We start from the raw sequence: 20,330 nt of genomic DNA on the forward strand, positions 1-20,330 counted from the left end.
CACGTGCACTCAACTACTTTGGTGGACCATGGCGAGGCCTGTTCTGAGTGGAACCTGTCCTGTTACACCGCTGTATGGTCTTGGCCACCTTGCTGCAGCTCAGTTTCAGGGTCTTGGTAATCTTCTTATGGCCTAGGCCATCTTTATGTAGAGCAACTATTCTTTTTTTCAGATCCTCAGAGAGTTCTTTGCCATGAGGTGCCATACTGAACTTCCAGTGACCAATATGAGAGAGTGAGAGCGATAACACCAAATGTAACCCACCCGCTCCCCATTCACACCTGAAACCTTGTAACACCAACGAGTCACATGACACCGGGGAGGGAAAATGGCTGATTGGGCCCAATTTGGACCTTGTCACTTAGGGGTGGAGTCACTTTTGTTGCCAGCGGTTTAGACATTAATGGCGGTGTGTTGAGGTATTTCGAGGGGACAGAAAATTTACATGTTATACAATCTGTACACTGACTACGCCACATTGTAGCAAAGTGTCATCTCTTCAGTGTTGTCACATGAAAAGAGAGAATCAAAGATTTACACAAATGTGAGGGGGGGGGACTCACTTCTGAGAGATACTGGATATATATATTCATTCAGTCGTATCCGACCCTTGGTGATTGCATTGACCGTCACTCGCAAGCAACTTCTTCCATGAATTCTCTTACCAATTATTTTACAGGGTAGGTTCCGAGGTCTTTCATATATATATATATATATATATACAGTGAAATGTGTATTTGCTCCCCGGCTGATGATGAACATTCGCCCCTCACACAGAAATGATCGGTCTAACAATGGAATGTTCGCCCCTCACACAGAAATGATCGGTCTAACAATGGAATGTTCGGTGTAACACTGAGAGACAGAATACAACAACAAATTCAGCAGAAATGCGTCTAACAAATGATGACTGATCTGCATGTTCATGAGGGAAAGAAGGATTTGATCCCCTATCATTCAGCAGGATTTCTGGCTCCCAGGTGTCTCTCATACAGGTAACAAGCTGAGATTAGAAGCAGTCTCTTAAAGGGAGTGCTGCTAATCTCATTGTGTTACCTGTATAAAAGACACCTGTCCACAGGAGCTATCAAACCATCAGATTCCAAACTCTCCACCATGGCAAAGACCAAAGAGCTGTCCAAGGATGTCAGGGACAAGATGGTAGACCTACACAAGGCTGGACTGGGCTACCAAACTATGGCCAAGCAGCTTGGTGAGAAGGTGACAACAGTTGGTGCAATCATTCACAAATGGAAGAAACACAAAACAAGTGTCAGTCTCCCTAGGTCTGGTGCACCATGCAAGATCTCACCTCGTGGAGTGTCAATGATCATGAGAACAGTGAGGAATCATCCCAGAACTACACGTGAGGATCTTGTCAATGATCTCCAGGCAGCTGGGACCACAGTCACCAAGAAAACAATTGGTAACACACTACGCCGACAAGGACTGAGATCCTGCAGTGCCCGCAAGGTCCCTCTGCTCAAGAAAGCACATGTCCAGGCCCGTCTGAAGTCTGCCACTGAACATCTGAATGATGCAGAGGAGGATTGGTGGAAGTGTTGTGGTCAGATGAGACCAAAATCCAGCTCTTTGGCATCAACTCAACTCGCCGTGTTTGGAGGAGGAGGAGGAATGCTGCCTATGACCCCAAGAACACCATCCCAACTGTGAAACATGGTGGTGGAAACATTCTGCTTTGGGGGTGTTTTTCTGCTAAGGGGACAGGACAACTGCACTGCATCAAAGGGACGATGGACGGGGCAATGTACCCTCAAATCTTGGGTGAGAACCTTCTTCCCTCAGCCAGGGCATTGAAAATGGGTGGTGGATGGGTGTTCCAGCATGACAATGACCCAAAACACACGGCCAAGGCAACAAAGGAGCGGCTCAAGAAGAAGCACATTAAGGTCCTGGAGTGGCCTAGCCAGTCTCCAGACCTTCATCCGATTGAAAATCTGTGGAGGGAGCTGAAAGTTCGAGTTGCCAAACGTCAGCCACCAAACCTTAATGACTTGGAGAGGATCTGCCAAGAGGAGTGGGCCAAAATCCCTCCTGAGATGTGTGCGAACCTGGAGGCCAACTCCAGGAAATGTCTGACCTCTGTGATTGCCAACATGGGATTGGCCACCATATACTAAGTCATGTTTTGTGAAGGGGATCCAATCCTTCTTTCCCTCATGAACATGCAGATCAGTCATCATTTGTTAGACGCATTTCTGCTGAATTTGTTGTTGTATTCTGTCTCTCAGTGTTACACCGAACATTCCATTGTTAGACCGATCATTTCTGTGTGAGGGGCGAACATTCCATTGTTAGACCGATCATTTCTGTGTGAGGGGCAAACATTCAACATCAGCAGGGGAGCAAATACACATTTCCTTCACTGTATACAGTCCGGGGGAGGGGGGACTCACTTCTGGGAGATACTGTATATATATATATTGTATACAGTCCGGGGGGGCCTCACTTCTGGAAGATACTGTATACAGTTGCAAGAAAAAGTATGTGAACCCCTTGGGATTATGTGGAGTTTTGCATGAATTGGGCATAAAATGTGCTCTGAATGTCATCTAAGTCACAACAATAGAAGAACACAGTCTGCTGAACATAATACTGCACAAACATTAGATGTTGCCATGGTTTAATTGCACATAACATGTAAACATTTACAGTGCAGGGAGGAAAAAGTATGTGAGGCCCTAGCTTAATGACTTCCCCCAGAGCTAATTGGAGCCAGGAGTGAGCCAACCTTGACTCCAATCAGTGTGATGATATTGGATTTGTTGCTGACAGCTGTCTTGCCCTTAAAAAACACACACCTGTTTTGGGTTTACTGGTTTCAAGAAGCACTGTCTGATGTGAACCATGCCTCGCAGAAAAGAGCTCTCAGAAGACCTACAATCAAGAATTGTTGACTTGCATGAAGCTGGAAAGGGTTACAAAAGTATCTCCAAAAGCCTTGATGTTCATGTGTCCATGGTAAGACAGACTGTCTACAAATGGAGAAAGTTTAGCACTGTTGCTACTCTCCCTAGGCGTTGTCGTCCTGTAAAAATGACTGCAAGAGCACAGCGCAGAATGCTGCATGAGGTAAAGAAGAATCCCAGAGTGTCAGCTAAAGACCTACAGAAATCTCTGGCACATGCTAACATTTTTGTTGACACATCTACAATAAGGAAAACATTAAACAAGAATGGAGTACATGGGAGGACACCACGGAGGAAGCCATTGCTGTCCAAAAAGAATATTGCAGCACGTTTGAAGTTTGCAAAAGAGCACCTGGATGTTCCACAGCACTACTGGCAAAATATACTGCGGACAGATGAAACCAAGATTGAGTTGTTTGGGAAGAACACACAACACTATGTGTGGAGAAAAAAAGGCACAGCACACCAACATCAAAACCTCATCCCCACTGTGAAACATGGCGGAGGGAGCATCATGGTTTGGGGCTGCTTTGCTGCCTCAGGGCCTGGACGGATTGTTGTCATTGATGGGAAAATAAATTCCAGAGTTTATCAAGACATTTTGCAGGAAAACGTACGACCATCTGTCCACCAACTGAAGCTCCGCAGAGAATGGGTGATGCAACAGGACAATGACCCAAAGCATACAAGTAATTCAACAAAACAATGGCTGCAACAGCACAGAATACGCCTTCTGGAGTGGCCCAGTCAGAGTCCTGACCTCAACCCGATTGAAATGCTGTGGCATGACCTTAAGAGAGCGATTCACACCAGACATCCCAAGAATATTGCTACACTGAAACAGTTTTGTGAAGAGGAGTTGTCCAAAATGACTCCAGATCGTTGTGCAGGTCTGATCTGCAACTACAGGAAACGTTTGGTTGAGGTTATTGCTGCCAAAGGAGGGTCAACCAGTTATTAAGTCCAAAGGTTCACATACTTTTTCCTCCCTGCACTGTGAATGTTTACATGTTATGTGCAATTAAACCATGGCAACATCTAATGTTTGTGTAGTATTATGTTCAGCAGACTGTGTTCTTCTATTGTTGTGACTTAGATGACGTTCAGAGCACATTTTATGCCCAATTCATGCAAAACTCCACGTAATCCCAAGGGGTTCACATACTTTTTCTTGCAACTGTATATATATATTGTATACAGTCCGGGGGGGACTCACTTCTGGAAGATACTGTATATATATATATTGTATACAGTCCGGGGGGGCCTCACTTCTGGGAGATACTGTATATATATATATTGTATACAGTCCGGGGGGGCCTCACTTCTGGGAGATACTGTATATATATATATATTGTATACAGTCCGGGGGGGCCTCACTTCTGGGAGATACTGTATATATATATATATTGTATACAGTCCGGGGGGGCCTCACTTCTGGGAGATACTGTATATATATATATATTGTATACAGTTCGGGGGGGCCTCACTTCTGGGAGATACTGTATATATATATATTGTATACAGTCCGGGGGGGACTTACTTCTGGAAGATACTGTATATATATATATATTGTATACAGTTCGGGGGGGCCTCACTTCTGGAAGATACTGTATATATATATATTGTATACAGTCCGGGGGGGCCTCACTTCTGGAAGATACTGTATATATATATATTGTATACAGTCCGGGGGGGCCTCACTTCTGGAAGATACTGTATATATATATATTGTATACAGTCCGGGGGGGCCTCACTTCTGGAAGATACTGTATATATATATATTGTATACAGTCCGGGGGGGCCTCACTTCTGGAAGATACTGTATATATATATATATTGTATACAGTCCGGGGGGGCCTCACTTCTGGGAGATACTGTATATATATATATTGTATACAGTCCGGGGGGGCCTCACTTCTGGGAGATACTGTATATATGAATTTTTAAAACTCTTTTCTATCTGTTTATTAGCGCTGCTGTCCAGTTCCGTTCACCTCTCAGGCCGTGTCCGGCCTCCTCCGGGCCCCTACGCGTCCACATGGTGGGAATGAAGTCTTGCAGACACCACGCAGTGCCGCCGCCGCTCTAGATTCAGACTTCTTCATGGCACCTCGGTGGATAATCACGAAGCCACAATATGGTGCCCTGGAGAGCCTGGACCGCGCTGGACGAGGAAATGCCCTATATTTAGCAATCCGTGGAATTGGCCACGGCGGGGATTTGGCGATGTACACGAGAGCTCTGTAACGTTCCCCCGCTCTGTTAGCTTTGCTATGATTGTCACGCAGACTATTGTCCACGGCTCAGGTCATCAGGCCTGTTCAGCCGCTCTTGTAATTCACGCACCTGTAACCTACTAAACAGCCAGAGGGTGGCACCACTATTCGCTATTGCAGCTCTGGGCCAATCACTGTCACAGAGAAGTGGGAGGAGTCACCTGCTTCAACATACCTGGAAGTACAGGGTGTCGTCTGCTCTCCAGGTAGCTGAACTGAGGAGTAGAGGAGCAAAGGGAAGGTCTGTATATACAGGGGGGGGGTGGTCACAGCATGAGACTTGTACCTTGGACGAGCTACGTGAGACCCCCAGAAATAGTCGCTGAAGTACAGGGCCAGGGGCGGACTGACCATTTGGAAACTCGGGCACTGCCCGAGGGCCCGGGGTCAGTAGGGGGCCCCATGAGATGCCTCTGGTACCTTTTTCATAGGCTTTTTTAGAGTTTGGGCAAGGACACAGGGGCCCCATGATCCCCTATTGCCCGGGGGCCCCATGAGTTGTCAGTCCGCCCCTGGCCAGGGTGCACAATGCACTCTGTCTCCCCCAATTCTGCTAAGCCACCTCCCGCTCGTGTTTTTTTTTTTACCAGCAATTCCTGGCTGTCAAAATGACAGCCGGGACTTGCTATTAGAATCGCAGTAGCTGGCTCTAGCCATTGTTGTCAATGAGGAACCCTCTGATCGGTGTTTGTAAACACTGCTCGGGGGCGGGATTCAGGGAATACAAAGTAACATTGTATGTTCTCTGTTTTATTCATCTGCAGATCAGAGGGACGACTTTCCATCTGTAGGTGAGATCAGCCAGGCTAGGTTTAGATGTGCGTCTAAAACCACCATTTCTTTGAAAAGTGAGCCGCATTCGGATCGCTTTTCAGGGGTGACAGGTAGGGAGGAGCCTCCTCACCGCCGGTTTCAACCCCATTTGTGTCGCAACCGCATGCACTGCATGTAATTGCGGGGCGTTGGTGGAGCTTTCCTATTGAATGGGTCTAATGGGTGTTCGCCGGGGCCGCGAAGTGTCATTGTCAGGAATGGACTCACCACTGGTGGTGGGACTCACCTGCCGTGTGGGCTGCAGTACCAGGGCTGGCCAGCGGGTGCTCTCAGCGGCCAGACGCTCACTCCTGCAATCAAGTCATCACCTGAGGCTGATTGCAGGAGGTGTATTAAGGAGTGGCCAGGCCTGCAGTCAGTGCCTTGGTGTATAGTTTCCCTTGGCCCCTGTATCCTGATCCTGCCTGCTTTAATCCTGACTCTGCATGAACTCTGCCTGTACCGACCTCAGCTACTCTTCCGCCTGCTCCTTGTACCTTGCCTGCCCGTTTGCTACCGACCCGGCCCGCCTGACTACGTTTAGTATTGTTCTTATTGTTATCTGTTGGAGGTTTGGTTTGTTTGCACTGCGTTTATGTATTGTTTAGTCTTCAATAAATTGTATTGTTTATACTATACCTGAAGCCTGCGTTTCCCTGTGTCAGTCCACACACCTCTGGTCATACCTGGAGCCCTGACAGTCATGACCAAGGCACATTGACACTGCCACTGCGATATTTCCCCGCCAATGGAAACGGCACCAGTGATTTAGGGGAGCATGGGGCTGGTACACAGCCGCTGACTTATGATTGGATGACGGCTGTGTTGGGGCCCTGATGCTGGTGCTTCGCACAGTTTGTTCTTTCTTTATGTAAGGGGTGGGGCAGTTTTGCTGAATAAAGAAAATGTTGAGGAACTGCAAAAACTGTTTTGGTCCATGAGGGGGAGGGGGGAAGAGAGCGTTGAGAGCCTAAAGGGGTTCAATTATGTTACATAAAGTAAAAGCGATTGGATACATTGTGATACATCATACCATCAGATATACATCATGTCCATAATGATTTCATTGCACAGCCCTTTGAGATACCAGGGCAGCCCAGCGGACAGCCCATTGAAGGTGTTGTGGTATTACCTGCGGCCACAGTGGCGATGGAGCTCTCCTGACCCACGATATGCTCCTTCAGACGCTGCTCCAGGGGGAAGCGCCTCCGTTCCTCCACCTCCCTCTTCTTCTGCTCCACCTGGAACTGTAAAGGAAAGGCCAGAGATGGTCAGACAGTCCTGGAAAGGAACTGAACAATGAGAGCCCGGCTCGTTTCCTGGCTTACATCAGGACTGAGTCCTCGAGAGGAGTACTGAGGCAAAACCTTTCCATTTTTTAAATCATTTTGATGTCATCACTGGCAGGGCCGAATCTAGACTATCTGGTCTGGGGGGGCAGTAAAAAAAAAAAAAAGAGTCTGTTACATAGTGTCATGACCTGGGAAACACTAGTTGTTTATCAGGCTCACACAGAATCTGTCCTCCTTATATCAGATGTCCTCATCAGAGTGCCCCCTTACATCAGGTGTCCCATCAGAGTTCCCCCTTACAGCAGGTGTCCCATCAGAGTGCTCCCTTACATCAGGTGCCCCATCAGAGTCCCCAACAGAGTTCCCCCTTACATCAGGTGTCCCATCAGAGTGCCCCCTTACATCAGGTGTCCCCCCTTACATTAGTTGTCCCCATCAGAGTCCCCCCTTATATCAGGTGTCCCCATCAGAGTGCCCCCTTACATCAGGTGTCCCCATCAGAGTGCCCCCTTACATCAGGTGTCCCCATCAAAGTGCCCCCATACATCAGGTGTCCCCATCATAGTCCCCCCTTACATCAGGTGTCCCCTTACATTAGGTGTCCCAATCAGAGTGCCACCTTACATCAGGTGTCCCATCAGAGCGCCCCCTTACATCAGGTGTCCTATCAGAGTTCCCCCTTACATCAGGTGTCCCATCAGAGTCCGCATCAGAGTTCCCCCTTACATCAGGTGTCCCCATCAGAGTCCCCCCTTACATCAGGTGTCCCCGTCAGAGTCCCATCAGAGTGCCCCCTTACATCAGGTGTCCCATCAGAGCCCCCCCTTATATCAGGTGTTCCCATCAGAGTCCCCCCTTATATCAGGTGTCCCATCAGAGTGCCCCCTTATATCAGGTGTCCCATCAGAGTGCCCCCTTACATCAGGTGTCCCCATCAGAGTGCTCCCCTTATATGGATTGTACCCATCTGCGTGCCTCCTTACATCAATTGTCTGCATCAGACTGCCTCATGGATTAGTGGGTGCATTTTCAGAGATCTGGGGGGGCAGAGCCCAGGGTGGGCTGTTGGTGCTGGGGTAGCACCCCCCTAGATCTGGCCCTGAGGTCATGAATCTGCTGCTTCTCCTGTCCTGGTCCAATCACAAGCTGGGGGAGGGACAAGGAGCCAATCAAGGGTGCTGCAGTGAGAGAAGTGTGCTGAGAGGAGGAGAGAGCAAAGTGACAAGATGCGCTTATCAATCTGCTGTTTCTCCTTTCCTGGTCTAATCACAAGCTGGGGGAGGGACAAGGAGCCAATCAAGGGTGCTGCAGTGAGAGAAGTGTGCTAAGAGGAGGAGAGAGCAGAGTGACAGCAAGATAAGGTCATGACTCTGCTGCTTCTCCTGTCCTGGTCCAATCACAAGCTGGGGGAGGGACAAGGAGCCAATCAAGGGTGCTGCAGTGTGAGAAGCATCCAGAGTGGAGGAGAGAGCAGAGTGACAACGAGAGGAGCTTATCAATCTGTTGTTTCTCCTTTCCTGGTCCAATCACAAGCTGGGGGAGGGACAAGGAGCCAATCAAGGGTGCTGCAGTGAGAGAAGCATCCTGAGTGGAGGAGAGAGCACTGGGGGAGGAACAAGGAGCCAATCAAGGGTGCTGAAGTGAGAGTAGCATCCTGAGTGGAGGAGACAGCAGAGTGACAGCGAGATGACTTCATTAACCTGCTGCTTCTCCTTTCCTGGTCCAATCACAAACTGGGGAAGGGACAAGTAGCCAATCAAGGGGGGGGGGGGAACAAGACCAGTAAGCAGCTGAGACAAAGTCAGGTCTCCTCCCCTGACAGACAGGGCCTGCTCTGTGTGGCAGAGCAGAGTAAATCTCAGGACTGGATGGACAGACAAGATTGGATGCAAAGAAAAAAATAAAAAGAATAAATGAGATACAAGTGGGTACAATCCCTGTTCTCAGAGGAGATTCCTCATTGCTGAGATCCTCTAGAAATGGATGAAATGTAAGTCAGCGGGAAGGATTGCGGACGGACAGATGGATGGACGGACACATGGAGTATGTATTGTAATGGAGGTTCAGCGTCGCAGGAGATTATAAGATAAATTATTATAATGTCGCAGTATGGGGGGGGAGGGGGGGGTGATCTATACTTACATACAGGAGGCCTCCTCCCTCTGCTGGGACCTCGCGGCTTCATATGAGATGTCAGGCGATGGGAAGATGAGTGATTGCCGAGCCGGGCTGAGCGCCGCGTTCTAACGTGCATCGGGAATTGTGTTTATTGTGAGAGAGGACGTTCTGGTGAGATTGTGCGATACCCCGCGGCGTCCCGATACACAGCGAGCGCGGCGCGTTTCTCCGAGATTCACGGCAAAGGGGACACAAACCTCCACCGAAACTTTGGAACGCCAGCACAGCCTTTGCCGTGTCTGAGTGCCATCTGTATACTCGGTGCGGCCTATCCTGATACGGATACCAGGAACACTGACTTGTGGGGTGCTGGGTACACCTTCCAACACTCTCCAATCATTATTTACTGCCCTTCCCACCACTGTCCTTCCTGGTCTCCATCATGGACAATGGCCTACAGCAGCCTCTCTCCACCCTTCACCCCAGAGGAAACCTTCATCATTGTCAGATGTTGGAGAACCCCACCTAAAAGAATCACTCAAGGCCAATGGGAAGAATGTCCCTGACATTGGGGGTCAGTGGGAAGAATGTCCCTGACATTGGGGGTCAGTGGGAAGAATGTCCCTTACATTGGGGGTCAGTGGGAAGAATGTCCCTTACATTGGTGATCAGTGGGAAGAATGTCCCTTACATTGGTGGTCAGTGGGAAGAATGTCCCTTACATTGGGGGTCAGTGGGAAGAATGTCCCTTACATTGGTGGTCAGTGGGAAGAATGTCCCTTACATTGGGGATCAGTGGGAAGAATGTCCCTTACATTGGTGATCAGTGGGAAGAATGTCCCTTACATTGGGGGTCAGTGGGAAGAATGTCCCTTACATTGGGGGTCAGTGGGAAGAATGTTCCTTACATTGGTGTCAGTGGGAAGAATGTCCCTTACATTGGTGATCAGTGGGAAGAATGTCCCTTACATTGGGGGTCAGTGGGAAGAATGTCCCTTACATTGGGGGTCAGTGGGAAGAATGTCCCTTACATTGGTGGTCAGTGGGAAGAATGCCCCTTACATTGGGGGTCAGTGGGAAGAATGTTCCTTACATTGGGGGTCAGTGGGAAGAATGTCCCTTACATTGGGGGTCAGTGGGAAGAATGTCCCTTACATTGGGGGTCAGTGGAAAGAATGTCCCTTACATTGGTGGTCAGTGGGAAGAATGTCCCTTACATTGGGGGTCAGTGAGAAGAATGCCCCTTACATTGGGGGTCAGTGGGAAGAATGTCCCTTACATTGGTGGTCAGTGGGAAGAATGTCCCTTACATTGGGGGTCAGTGGGAAGAATGTCCCTTACATTGGGGGTCATTGGGAAGAATGTCCCTTACATTGGTGGTCAGTGGGAAGAATGTCCCTTACATTGGAGGTCAGTGGGAAGAATGTCCTTACATTGGTGGTCAGTGGGAAGAATGTCCCTTACATTGGGGGTCAGTGGGAAGAATGTCCCTTACATTGGAGGTCAGTGGGAAGAATGTTCCTTACATTGGGGATCAGTGAGAAGAATGTTCCTTACATTGGGGGTCAGTGGGAAGAATGTTCCTTACATTGGTGGTCAGTGGGAAGAATGTCCCTTACATTGGTGATCAGTGGGAAGAATGCCCCTTACATTGGTGATCAGTGGGAAGAATGTCCCTTACATTGGTGGTCAGTGGGAAGAATGCCCCTTACATTGGTGGTCAGTGGGAAGAATGTCCCTTACATTGGTGGTCAGTGGGAAGAATGCCCCTTACATTGGTGGTCAGTGGGAAGAATGCCCCTTACATTGGTGGTCAGTGGGAAGAATGTCCCTTACATTGGTGGTCAGTGGGAAGAATGTCCCTTACATTGGAGGTCAGTGGGAAGAATGTTCCTTACATTGGGGATCAGTGAGAAGAATGTTCCTTACATTGGGGGTCAGTGGGAAGAATGTTCCTTACATTGGGGGTCAGTGGGAAGAATGTCCCTTACATTGGGGGTCAGTGGGAAGAATGTCCCTTACATTGGGGGTCAGTGGGAAGAATGTACCTTACATTGGGGGTCAGTGGGAAGAATGTCCCTTACATTGGGGGTCAGTGGGAAGAATGTCCCTTACATTGGTGGTCAGTGGGAAGAATGTCCCTTACATTGGTGGTCAGTGGGAAGAATGTCCCTTACATTGGGGGTCAGTGGGAAGAATGTCCCTTACATTGGAGGTCAGTGGGAAGAATGTTCCTTACATTGGGGGTCAGTGAGAAGAATGTTCCTTACATTGGGGGTCAGTGAGAAGAATGTTCCTTACATTGGGGGTCAGTGGGAAGAATGTTCCTTACATTGGGGGTCAGTGGGAAGAATGTCCCTTACATTGGTGGTCAGTGGGAAGAATGTCCCTTACATTGGTGGTAAGTGGGAAGAATGTCCCTTACATTGGTGGTCAGTGGGAAGAATGTCCCTTACATTGGGGGTCAGTGGGAAGAATGTTCCTTACATTGGGGGTCAGTGGGAAGAATGTCCCTTACATTGGGGGTCAGTGGGAAGAATGTCCCTTACATTGGGGGTCAGTGGGAAGAATGTCCCTTACATTGGTGGTCAGTGGAAAGAATGTCCCTTACATTGGTGGTCAGTGGGAAGAATGCCCCTTACATTGGGGGTCAGTGGGAAGAATGTCCCTTACATTGGGGGTCATTGGGAAGAATGTCCCTTACATTGGGGGTCAGTGGGAAGAATGTCCCTTACATTGGTGATCAGTGGGAAGAATGTCCCTTACATTGGAGGTCAGTGGGAAGAATGTTCCTTACATTGGGGGTCAGTGAGAAGAATGTTCCTTACATTGGGGGTCAGTGAGAAGAATGTTCCTTACATTGGTGGTCAATGGGAAGAATGTCCCTTACATTAGGGGTCAGTGGGAAGAATGTCCCTTACATTGGGGGTCAGTGGGAAGAATGTCCCTTACATTGGTGGTCAGTGGGAAGAATGCCCCTTACATTGGGGGTCAGTGGGAAGAATGTCCCTTACATTGGTGGTCAGTGGGAAGAATGTCCCTTACATTGGGGGTCAGTGGGAAGAATGTCCCTTACATTGGGGGTCATTGGGAAGAATGTCCCTTACATTGGTGGTCAGTGGGAAGAATGTCCCTTACATTGGAGGTCAGTGGGAAGAATGTCCTTACATTGGTGGTCAGTGGGAAGAATGTCCCTTACATTGGGGGTCAGTGGGAAGAATGTCCCTTACATTGGAGGTCAGTGGGAAGAATGTTCCTTACATTGGGGATCAGTGAGAAGAATGTTCCTTACATTGGGGGTCAGTGGGAAGAATGTTCCTTACATTGGTGGTCAGTGGGAAGAATGTCCCTTACATTGGTGGTCAGTGGGAAGAATGTCCCTTACATTGGTGATCAGTGGGAAGAATGCCCCTTACATTGGTGATCAGTGGGAAGAATGTCCCTTACATTGGTGGTCAGTGGGAAGAATGCCCCTTACATTGGTGGTCAGTGGGAAGAATGTCCCTTACATTGGTGGTCAGTGGGAAGAATGCCCCTTACATTGGTGGTCAGTGGGAAGAATGCCCCTTACATTGGTGGTCAGTGGGAAGAATGTCCCTTACATTGGTGGTCAGTGGGAAGAATGTCCCTTACATTGGAGGTCAGTGGGAAGAATGTTCCTTACATTGGGGATCAGTGAGAAGAATGTTCCTTACATTGGGGGTCAGTGGGAAGAATGTTCCTTACATTGGGGGTCAGTGGGAAGAATGTCCCTTACATTGGGGGTCAGTGGGAAGAATGTCCCTTACATTGGGGGTCAGTGGGAAGAATGTACCTTACATTGGGGGTCAGTGGGAAGAATGTCCCTTACATTGGGGGTCAGTGGGAAGAATGTCCCTTACATTGGTGGTCAGTGGGAAGAATGTCCCTTACATTGGTGGTCAGTGGGAAGAATGTCCCTTACATTGGGGGTCAGTGGGAAGAATGTCCCTTACATTGGAGGTCAGTGGGAAGAATGTTCCTTACATTGGGGGTCAGTGAGAAGAATGTTCCTTACATTGGGGGTCAGTGAGAAGAATGTTCCTTACATTGGGGGTCAGTGGGAAGAATGTTCCTTACATTGGGGGTCAGTGGGAAGAATGTCCCTTACATTGGTGGTCAGTGGGAAGAATGTCCCTTACATTGGTGGTAAGTGGGAAGAATGTCCCTTACATTGGTGGTCAGTGGGAAGAATGTCCCTTACATTGGGGGTCAGTGGGAAGAATGTTCCTTACATTGGGGGTCAGTGGGAAGAATGTCCCTTACATTGGGGGTCAGTGGGAAGAATGTCCCTTACATTGGGGGTCAGTGGGAAGAATGTCCCTTACATTGGTGGTCAGTGGAAAGAATGTCCCTTACATTGGTGGTCAGTGGGAAGAATGCCCCTTACATTGGGGGTCAGTGGGAAGAATGTCCCTTACATTGGGGGTCATTGGGAAGAATGTCCCTTACATTGGGGGTCAGTGGGAAGAATGTCCCTTACATTGGTGATCAGTGGGAAGAATGTCCCTTACATTGGAGGTCAGTGGGAAGAATGTTCCTTACATTGGGGGTCAGTGAGAAGAATGTTCCTTACATTGGTGATCAGTGAGAAGAATGTTCCTTACATTGGTGGTCAATGGGAAGAATGTCCCTTACATTAGGGGTCAGTGGGAAGAATGTCCCTTACATTGGGGGTCAGTGGGAAGAATGTCCCTTACATTGGTGGTCAGTGGGAAGAATGCCCCTTACATTGGGGGTCAGTGGGAAGAATGTCCCTTACATTGGGGGTCATTGGGAAGAATGTCCCTTACATTGGGGGTCAGTGGGAAGAATGTCCCTTACATTGGTGGTCAGTGGGAAGAATGTCCCTTACATTGGTGGTCAGTGGGAAGAATGTCCCTTACATTGGTGGTCAGTGGGAAGAATGTCCCTTACATTGGTGGTAAGTGGGAAGAATGTCCCTTACATTGGGGGTCAGTGGGAAGAATGCCCCTTACATTGGTGGTCAGTGGGAAGAATGTCCCTTACATTGGTGGTCAGTGGGAAGAATGTCCCTTACATTGGTGATCAGTGGGAAGAATGCCCCTTACATTGGTGATCAGTGGGAAGAATGTCCCTTACATTGGTGGTCAGTGGGAAGAATGCCCCTTACATTGGTGGTCAGTGGGAAGAATGTACCTTACATTGGTGGTCAGTGGGAAGAATGTCCCTTACATTGATGATCAGTGGGAAGAATGCCCCTTACATTGGTGGTCAGTGGGAAGAATGTCCCTTACATTGGTGGTCAGTGGGAAGAATGTCCCTTACATTGGAGGTCAGTGGGAAGAATGTTCCTTACATTGGGGGTCAGTGAGAAGAATGTTCCTTACATTGGGGGTCAGTGGGAAGAATGTTCCTTACATTGGGGGTCAGTGGGAAGAATGTCCCTTACATTGGGGGTCAGTGGGAAGAATGTCCCTTACATTGGGGGTCAGTGGGAAGAATGTCCCTTACATTGGTGGTCAGTGGGAAGAATGTCCCTTACATTGGTGGTCAGTGAGAAGAATGCCCCTTACATTGGGGGTCAGTGGGAAGAATGTCCCTTACATTGGGGGTCATTGGGAAGAATGTCCCTTACATTGGGGGTCAGTGGGAAGAATGTCCCTTACATTGGTGATCAGTGGGAAGAATGCCCCTTACATTGGTGGTCAGTGGGAAGAATGTCCCTTACATTGGTGGTCAGTGGGAAGAATGTCCCTTACATTGGTGATCAGTGGGAAGAATGCCCCTTACATTGGTGATCATTGGGAAGAATGCCCCTTACATTGGTGGTCAGTGGGAAGAATGCCCCTTACATTGGTGGTCAGTGGGAAGAATGTCCCTTACATTGGTGGTCAGTGGGAAGAATGTCCCTTACATTGGTGGTCAGTGGGAAGAATGTCCCTTACATTGGGGGTCAGTGGGAAGAATGTCCCTTACATTGGAGGTCAGTGGGAAGAATGTTCCTTACATTGGGGGTCAGTGAGAAGAATGTTCCTTACATTGGGGGTCAGTGAGAAGAATGTTCCTTACATTGGGGGTCAGTGAGAAGAATGTTCCTTACATTGGGGGTCAGTGGGAAGAATGTTCCTTACATTGGTGGTCAGTGGGAAGAATGTCCCTTACATTGGAGGTCAGTGGGAAGAATGTCCCTTACATTGGGGGTCAGTGGGAAGAATGTTCCTTACATTGGGGGTCAGTGGGAAGAATGTCCCTTACATTGGGGGTCAGTGGGAAGAATGTCCCTTACATTGGGGGTCAGTGGGAAGAATGTCCCTTACATTGGTGGTCATTGGGAAGAATGTCCCTTACATTGGTGATCAGTGGGAAGAATGTCCCTTACATTGGTGGTCAGTGGAAAGAATGTCCCTTACATTGGTGGTCAGTGGGAAGAATGCCCCTTACATTGGGGGTCAGTGGGAAGAATGTCCCTTACATTGGGGGTCATTGGGAAGAATGTCCCTTACATTGGGGGTCAGTGGGAAGAATGTCCCTTACATTGGTGGTCAGTGGGAAGAATGTCCCTTACATTGGTGGTCAGTGGGAAGAATGCCCCTTACATTGGGGGTCAGTGGGAAGAATGTCCCTTACATTGGGGGTCATTGGGAAGAATGTCCCTTACATTGGGGGACAGTGGGAAGAATGTCCCTTACATTGGTGGTCAGTGGGAAGAATGTCCCTTACATTGGTGGTAAGTGGGAAGAATGTTCCTTACATTGGGGGTCAGTGGGAAGAATGTCCCTTACATTGGGGGTCAGTGGGAAGAATGTCCCTTACATTGGGGGTCAGTGGGAAGAATGTCCCTTACATTGGGGGTCAGTGGGAAGAATGTCCCTTACATTGGGGGTCAGTGGGAAGAATGTCCCTTACATTGGTGGTCAGTGGGAAGAATGTCCCTTACATTGGTGGTCAGTGAGAAGAATGCCCCTTACATTGGGGGTCAGTGGGAAGAATGTCCCTTACATTGGGGGTCATTGGGAAGAATGTCCCTTACATTGGGGGTCAGTGGGAAGAATGTCCCTTACATTGGTGGTCAGTGGGAAGAATGTCCCTTACATTGGTGATCAGTGGGAAGAATGTCCCTTACATTGGTGGTCAGTGGGAAGAATGTCCCTTACATTGGTGATCAGTGGGAAGAATGCCCCTTACATTGGTGGTCAGTGGGAAGAATGTCCCTTACATTGGTGGTCAGTGGGAAGAATGTCCCTTACATTGGTGGTCAGTGGGAAGAATGTCCCTTACATTGGGGGTCAGTGGGAAGAATGTCCCTTACATTGGAGGTCAGTGGGAAGAATGTTCCTTACATTGGGGGTCAGTGAGAAGAATGTTCCTTACATTGGGGGTCAGTGAGAAGAATGTTCCTTACATTGGGGGTCAGTGGGAAGAATGTTCCTTACATTGGGGGTCAGTGAGAAGAATGTTCCTTACATTGGTGATCAGTGGGAAGAATGCCCCTTACATTGGGGGTCAGTGGGAAGAATGTCCCTTACATTGGTGGTCAGTGAGAAGAATGTCCCTTACATTGGTGGTCAGTGGGAAGAATGTCCCTTGCATTGGTGGTCAGTGGGAAGAATGTCCCTTACATTGGGGGTCAGTGGGAAGAATGCCCCTTACATTGGGGGTCAGTGGGAAGAATGTCCCTTACATTGGTGATCAGTGGGAAGAATGTCCCTTACATTGGTGATCATTGGGAAGAATGTCCCTTACATTGGAGGTCAGTGGGAAGAATGTCCCTTACATTGGAGGTCAGTGGGAAGAATGTTCCTTACATTGGGGGTCAGTGAGAAGAATGTTCCTTACATTGGTGGTCAATGGGAAGAATGTCCCTTACATTGGGGGTCAGTGGGAAGAATGTCCCTTACATTGGGGGTCAGTGGGAAGAATGTCCCTTACATTGGTGTCAGTGGGAAGAATGTCCCTTACATTGGTGATCAGTGGGAAGAATGTCCCTTACCTTGGGGGTCAGTGGGAAGAATGTCCCTTACATTGGGGGTCAGTGGGAAGAATGTCCTTTACATTGGTGATCAGTGGGAAGAATGCCCCTTACATTGGGGGTCAGTGGGAAGTATGTCCCTTACATTGGTGGTCAGTGGGAAGAATGTCCCTTACATTGGAGGTCAGTGGGAAGAATGTCCCTTACATTGGGGGTCAGTGGGAAGAATGTCCCTTACATTGGGGGTCAGTGGGAAGAATGTCCCTTACATTGGGGGTCAGTGGGAAGAATGTCCCTTACATTGGGGGTCAGTGGGAAGAATGTCCCTTACATTGGGGGTCAGTGGGAAGAATGCCCCTTACATTGGGGGTCAGTGGGAAGAATGTCCCTTACATTGGTGGTCAGTGGGAAGAATGCCCCTTACATTGGGGGTCAGTGGGAAGAATGTTCCTTACATTGGGGGTCAGTGGGAAGAATGTCCCTTACATTGGGGGTCAGTGGGAAGAATGTCCCTTACATTGGTGGTCAGTGGAAAGAATGTCCCTTACATTGGTGGTCAGTGGGAAGAATGCCCCTTACATTGGGGGTCAGTGGGAAGAATGTCCCTTACATTGGTGGTCAGTGGGAAGAATGTCCCTTACATTGGTGGTCAGTGGGAAGAATGCCCCTTACATTGGGGGTCAGTGGGAAGAATGTCCCTTACATTGGGGGTCATTGGGAAGAATGTCCCTTACATTGGGGGTCAGTGGGAAGAATGTCCCTTACATTGGTGGTCAGTGGGAAGAATGTCCCTTACATTGGTGGTCAGTGGGAAGAATGTCCCTTACAATGGTGGTCAGTGGGAAGAATGTCCCTTACATTGGTGGTAAGTGGGAAGAATGTCCCTTACATTGGGGGTCAGTGGGAAGAATGCCCCTTACATTGGTGGTCAGTGGGAAGAATGTCCCTTACATTGGTGGTCAGTGGGAAGAATGTCCCTTACATTGGTGATCAGTGGGAAGAATGCCCCTTACATTGGTGATCAGTGGGAAGAATGTCCCTTACATTGGTGGTCAGTGGGAAGAATGCCCCTTACATTGGTGGTCAGTGGGAAGAATGTCCCTTACATTGGTGGTCAGTGGGAAGAATGTCCCTTACATTGATGATCAGTGGGAAGAATGCCCCTTACATTGGTGGTCAGTGGGAAGAATGTCCCTTACATTGGTGGTCAGTGGGAAGAATGTCCCCTACATTGGGGGTCAGTGGGAAGAATGTCCCTTACATTGGAGGTCAGTGGGAAGAATGTTCCTTACATTGGGGGTCAGTGAGAAGAATGTTCCTTACATTGGGGGTCAGTGGGAAGAATGTTCCTTACATTGGGGGTCAGTGGGAAGAATGTCCCTTACATTGGGGGTCAGTGGGAAGAATGTCCTTTACATTGGTGGTCAGTGGGAAGAATGTCCCTTACATTGGTGGTCAGTGGGAAGAATGTCCCTTACATTGGTGGTCAGTGGGAAGAATGTCCCTTACATTGGGGGTCAGTGGGAAGAATGTCCCTTACATTGGAGGTCAGTGGGAAGAATGTTCCTTACATTGGGGGTCAGTGAGAAGAATGTTCCTTACATTGGGGGTCAGTGAGAAGAATGTTCCTTACATTGGGGGTCAGTGGGAAGAATGTTCCTTACATTGGTGGTCAGTGGGAAGAATGTCCCTTACATTGGTGGTAAGTGGGAAGAATGTCCCTTACATTGGTGGTCAGTGGGAAGAATGTCCCTTACATTGGGGGTCAGTGGGAAGAATGTTCCTTACATTGGGGGTCAGTGGGAAGAATGTCCCTTACATTGGGGGTCAGTGGGAAGAATGTCCCTTACATTGGGCGTCAGTGGGAAGAATGTCCCTTACATTGGTGGTCAGTGGAAAGAATGTCCCTTACATTGGTGGTCAGTGGGAAGAATGCCCCTTACATTGGGGGTCAGTGGGAAGAATGTCCCTTACATTGGGGGTCATTGGGAAGAATGTCCCTTACATTGGGGGTCAGTGGAAAGAATGTCCCTTACATTGGTGGTCAGTGGGAAGAATGTCCCTTACATTGGTGGTAAGTGGGAAGAATGCCCCTTACATTGGGGGTCAGTGGGAAGAATGTCCCTTACATTGGGGGTCAGTGGGAAGAATGTCCCTTACATTGGGGGTCAGTGGGAAGAATGTCCCTTACATTGGTGGTCAGTGGGAAGAATGTCCCTTACATTGGTGGTCAGTGAGAAGAATGCCCCTTACATTGGGGGTCAGTGGGAAGAATGTCCCTTACATTGGGGGTCATTGGGAAGAATGTCCCTTACATTGGGGGTCAGTGGGAAGAATGTCCCTTACATTGGTGATCAGTGGGAAGAATGCCCCTTACATTGGTGGTCAGTGGGAAGAATGTCCCTTACATTGGTGGTCAGTGGGAAGAATGTCCCTTACATTGGTGATCAGTGGGAAGAATGTCCCTTACATTGGTGATCATTGGGAAGAATGTCCCTTACATTGGTGGTCAGTGGGAAGAATGCCCCTTACATTGGTGGTCAGTGGGAAGAATGTCCCTTACATTGGTGGTCAGTGGGAAGAATGTCCCTTACATTGGTGATCAGTGGGAAGAATGCCCCTTACATTGGTGGTCAGTGGGAAGAATGTCCCTTACATTGGTGGTCAGTGGGAAGAATGTCCCTTACATTGGTGGTCAGTGGGAAGAATGTCCCTTACATTGGGGGTCAGTGGGAAGAATGTCCCTTACATTGGAGGTCAGTGGGAAGAATGTTCCTTACATTGGGGGTCAGTGAGAAGAATGTTCCTTACATTGGGGGTCAGTGAGAAGAATGTTCCTTACATTGGGGGTCAGTGGGAAAAATGTTCCTTACATTGGTGGTCAGTGGGAAGAATGTCCCTTACATTGGAGGTCAGTGGGAAGAATGTCCCTTACATTGGGGGTCAGTGG

The 20,330-nt window shown here is 48.8% G+C and overlaps 1 protein-coding gene across 1 annotated transcript in view; it reads right to left on the minus strand.

Moving 5' to 3' along the window:
- Nucleotides 1-20,330, minus strand: part of LOC149427739 (mitochondrial disaggregase-like) — a gene marked incomplete at its 3' end in the record, with an annotated part of 120,526 nt that overhangs the window by 23,184 nt on the left and 77,012 nt on the right. Inside the window, exon 7 of the mRNA XM_089667717.1 lies at nt 7,152-7,266. Within this exon, the coding sequence (XP_089523843.1) occupies nt 7,152-7,266 (115 nt within the window). The remainder of the gene's footprint in view (nt 1-7,151; nt 7,267-20,330) is intronic.

The sequence above is a fragment of the Staurois parvus genome, unplaced genomic scaffold (genome assembly GCF_062004578.1).
Source record: "Staurois parvus isolate SC_StPar_1 unplaced genomic scaffold, SC_StPar_1.0 ptg003532l, whole genome shotgun sequence".
Classification (NCBI taxonomy): domain Eukaryota; kingdom Metazoa; phylum Chordata; class Amphibia; order Anura; family Ranidae; genus Staurois; species Staurois parvus.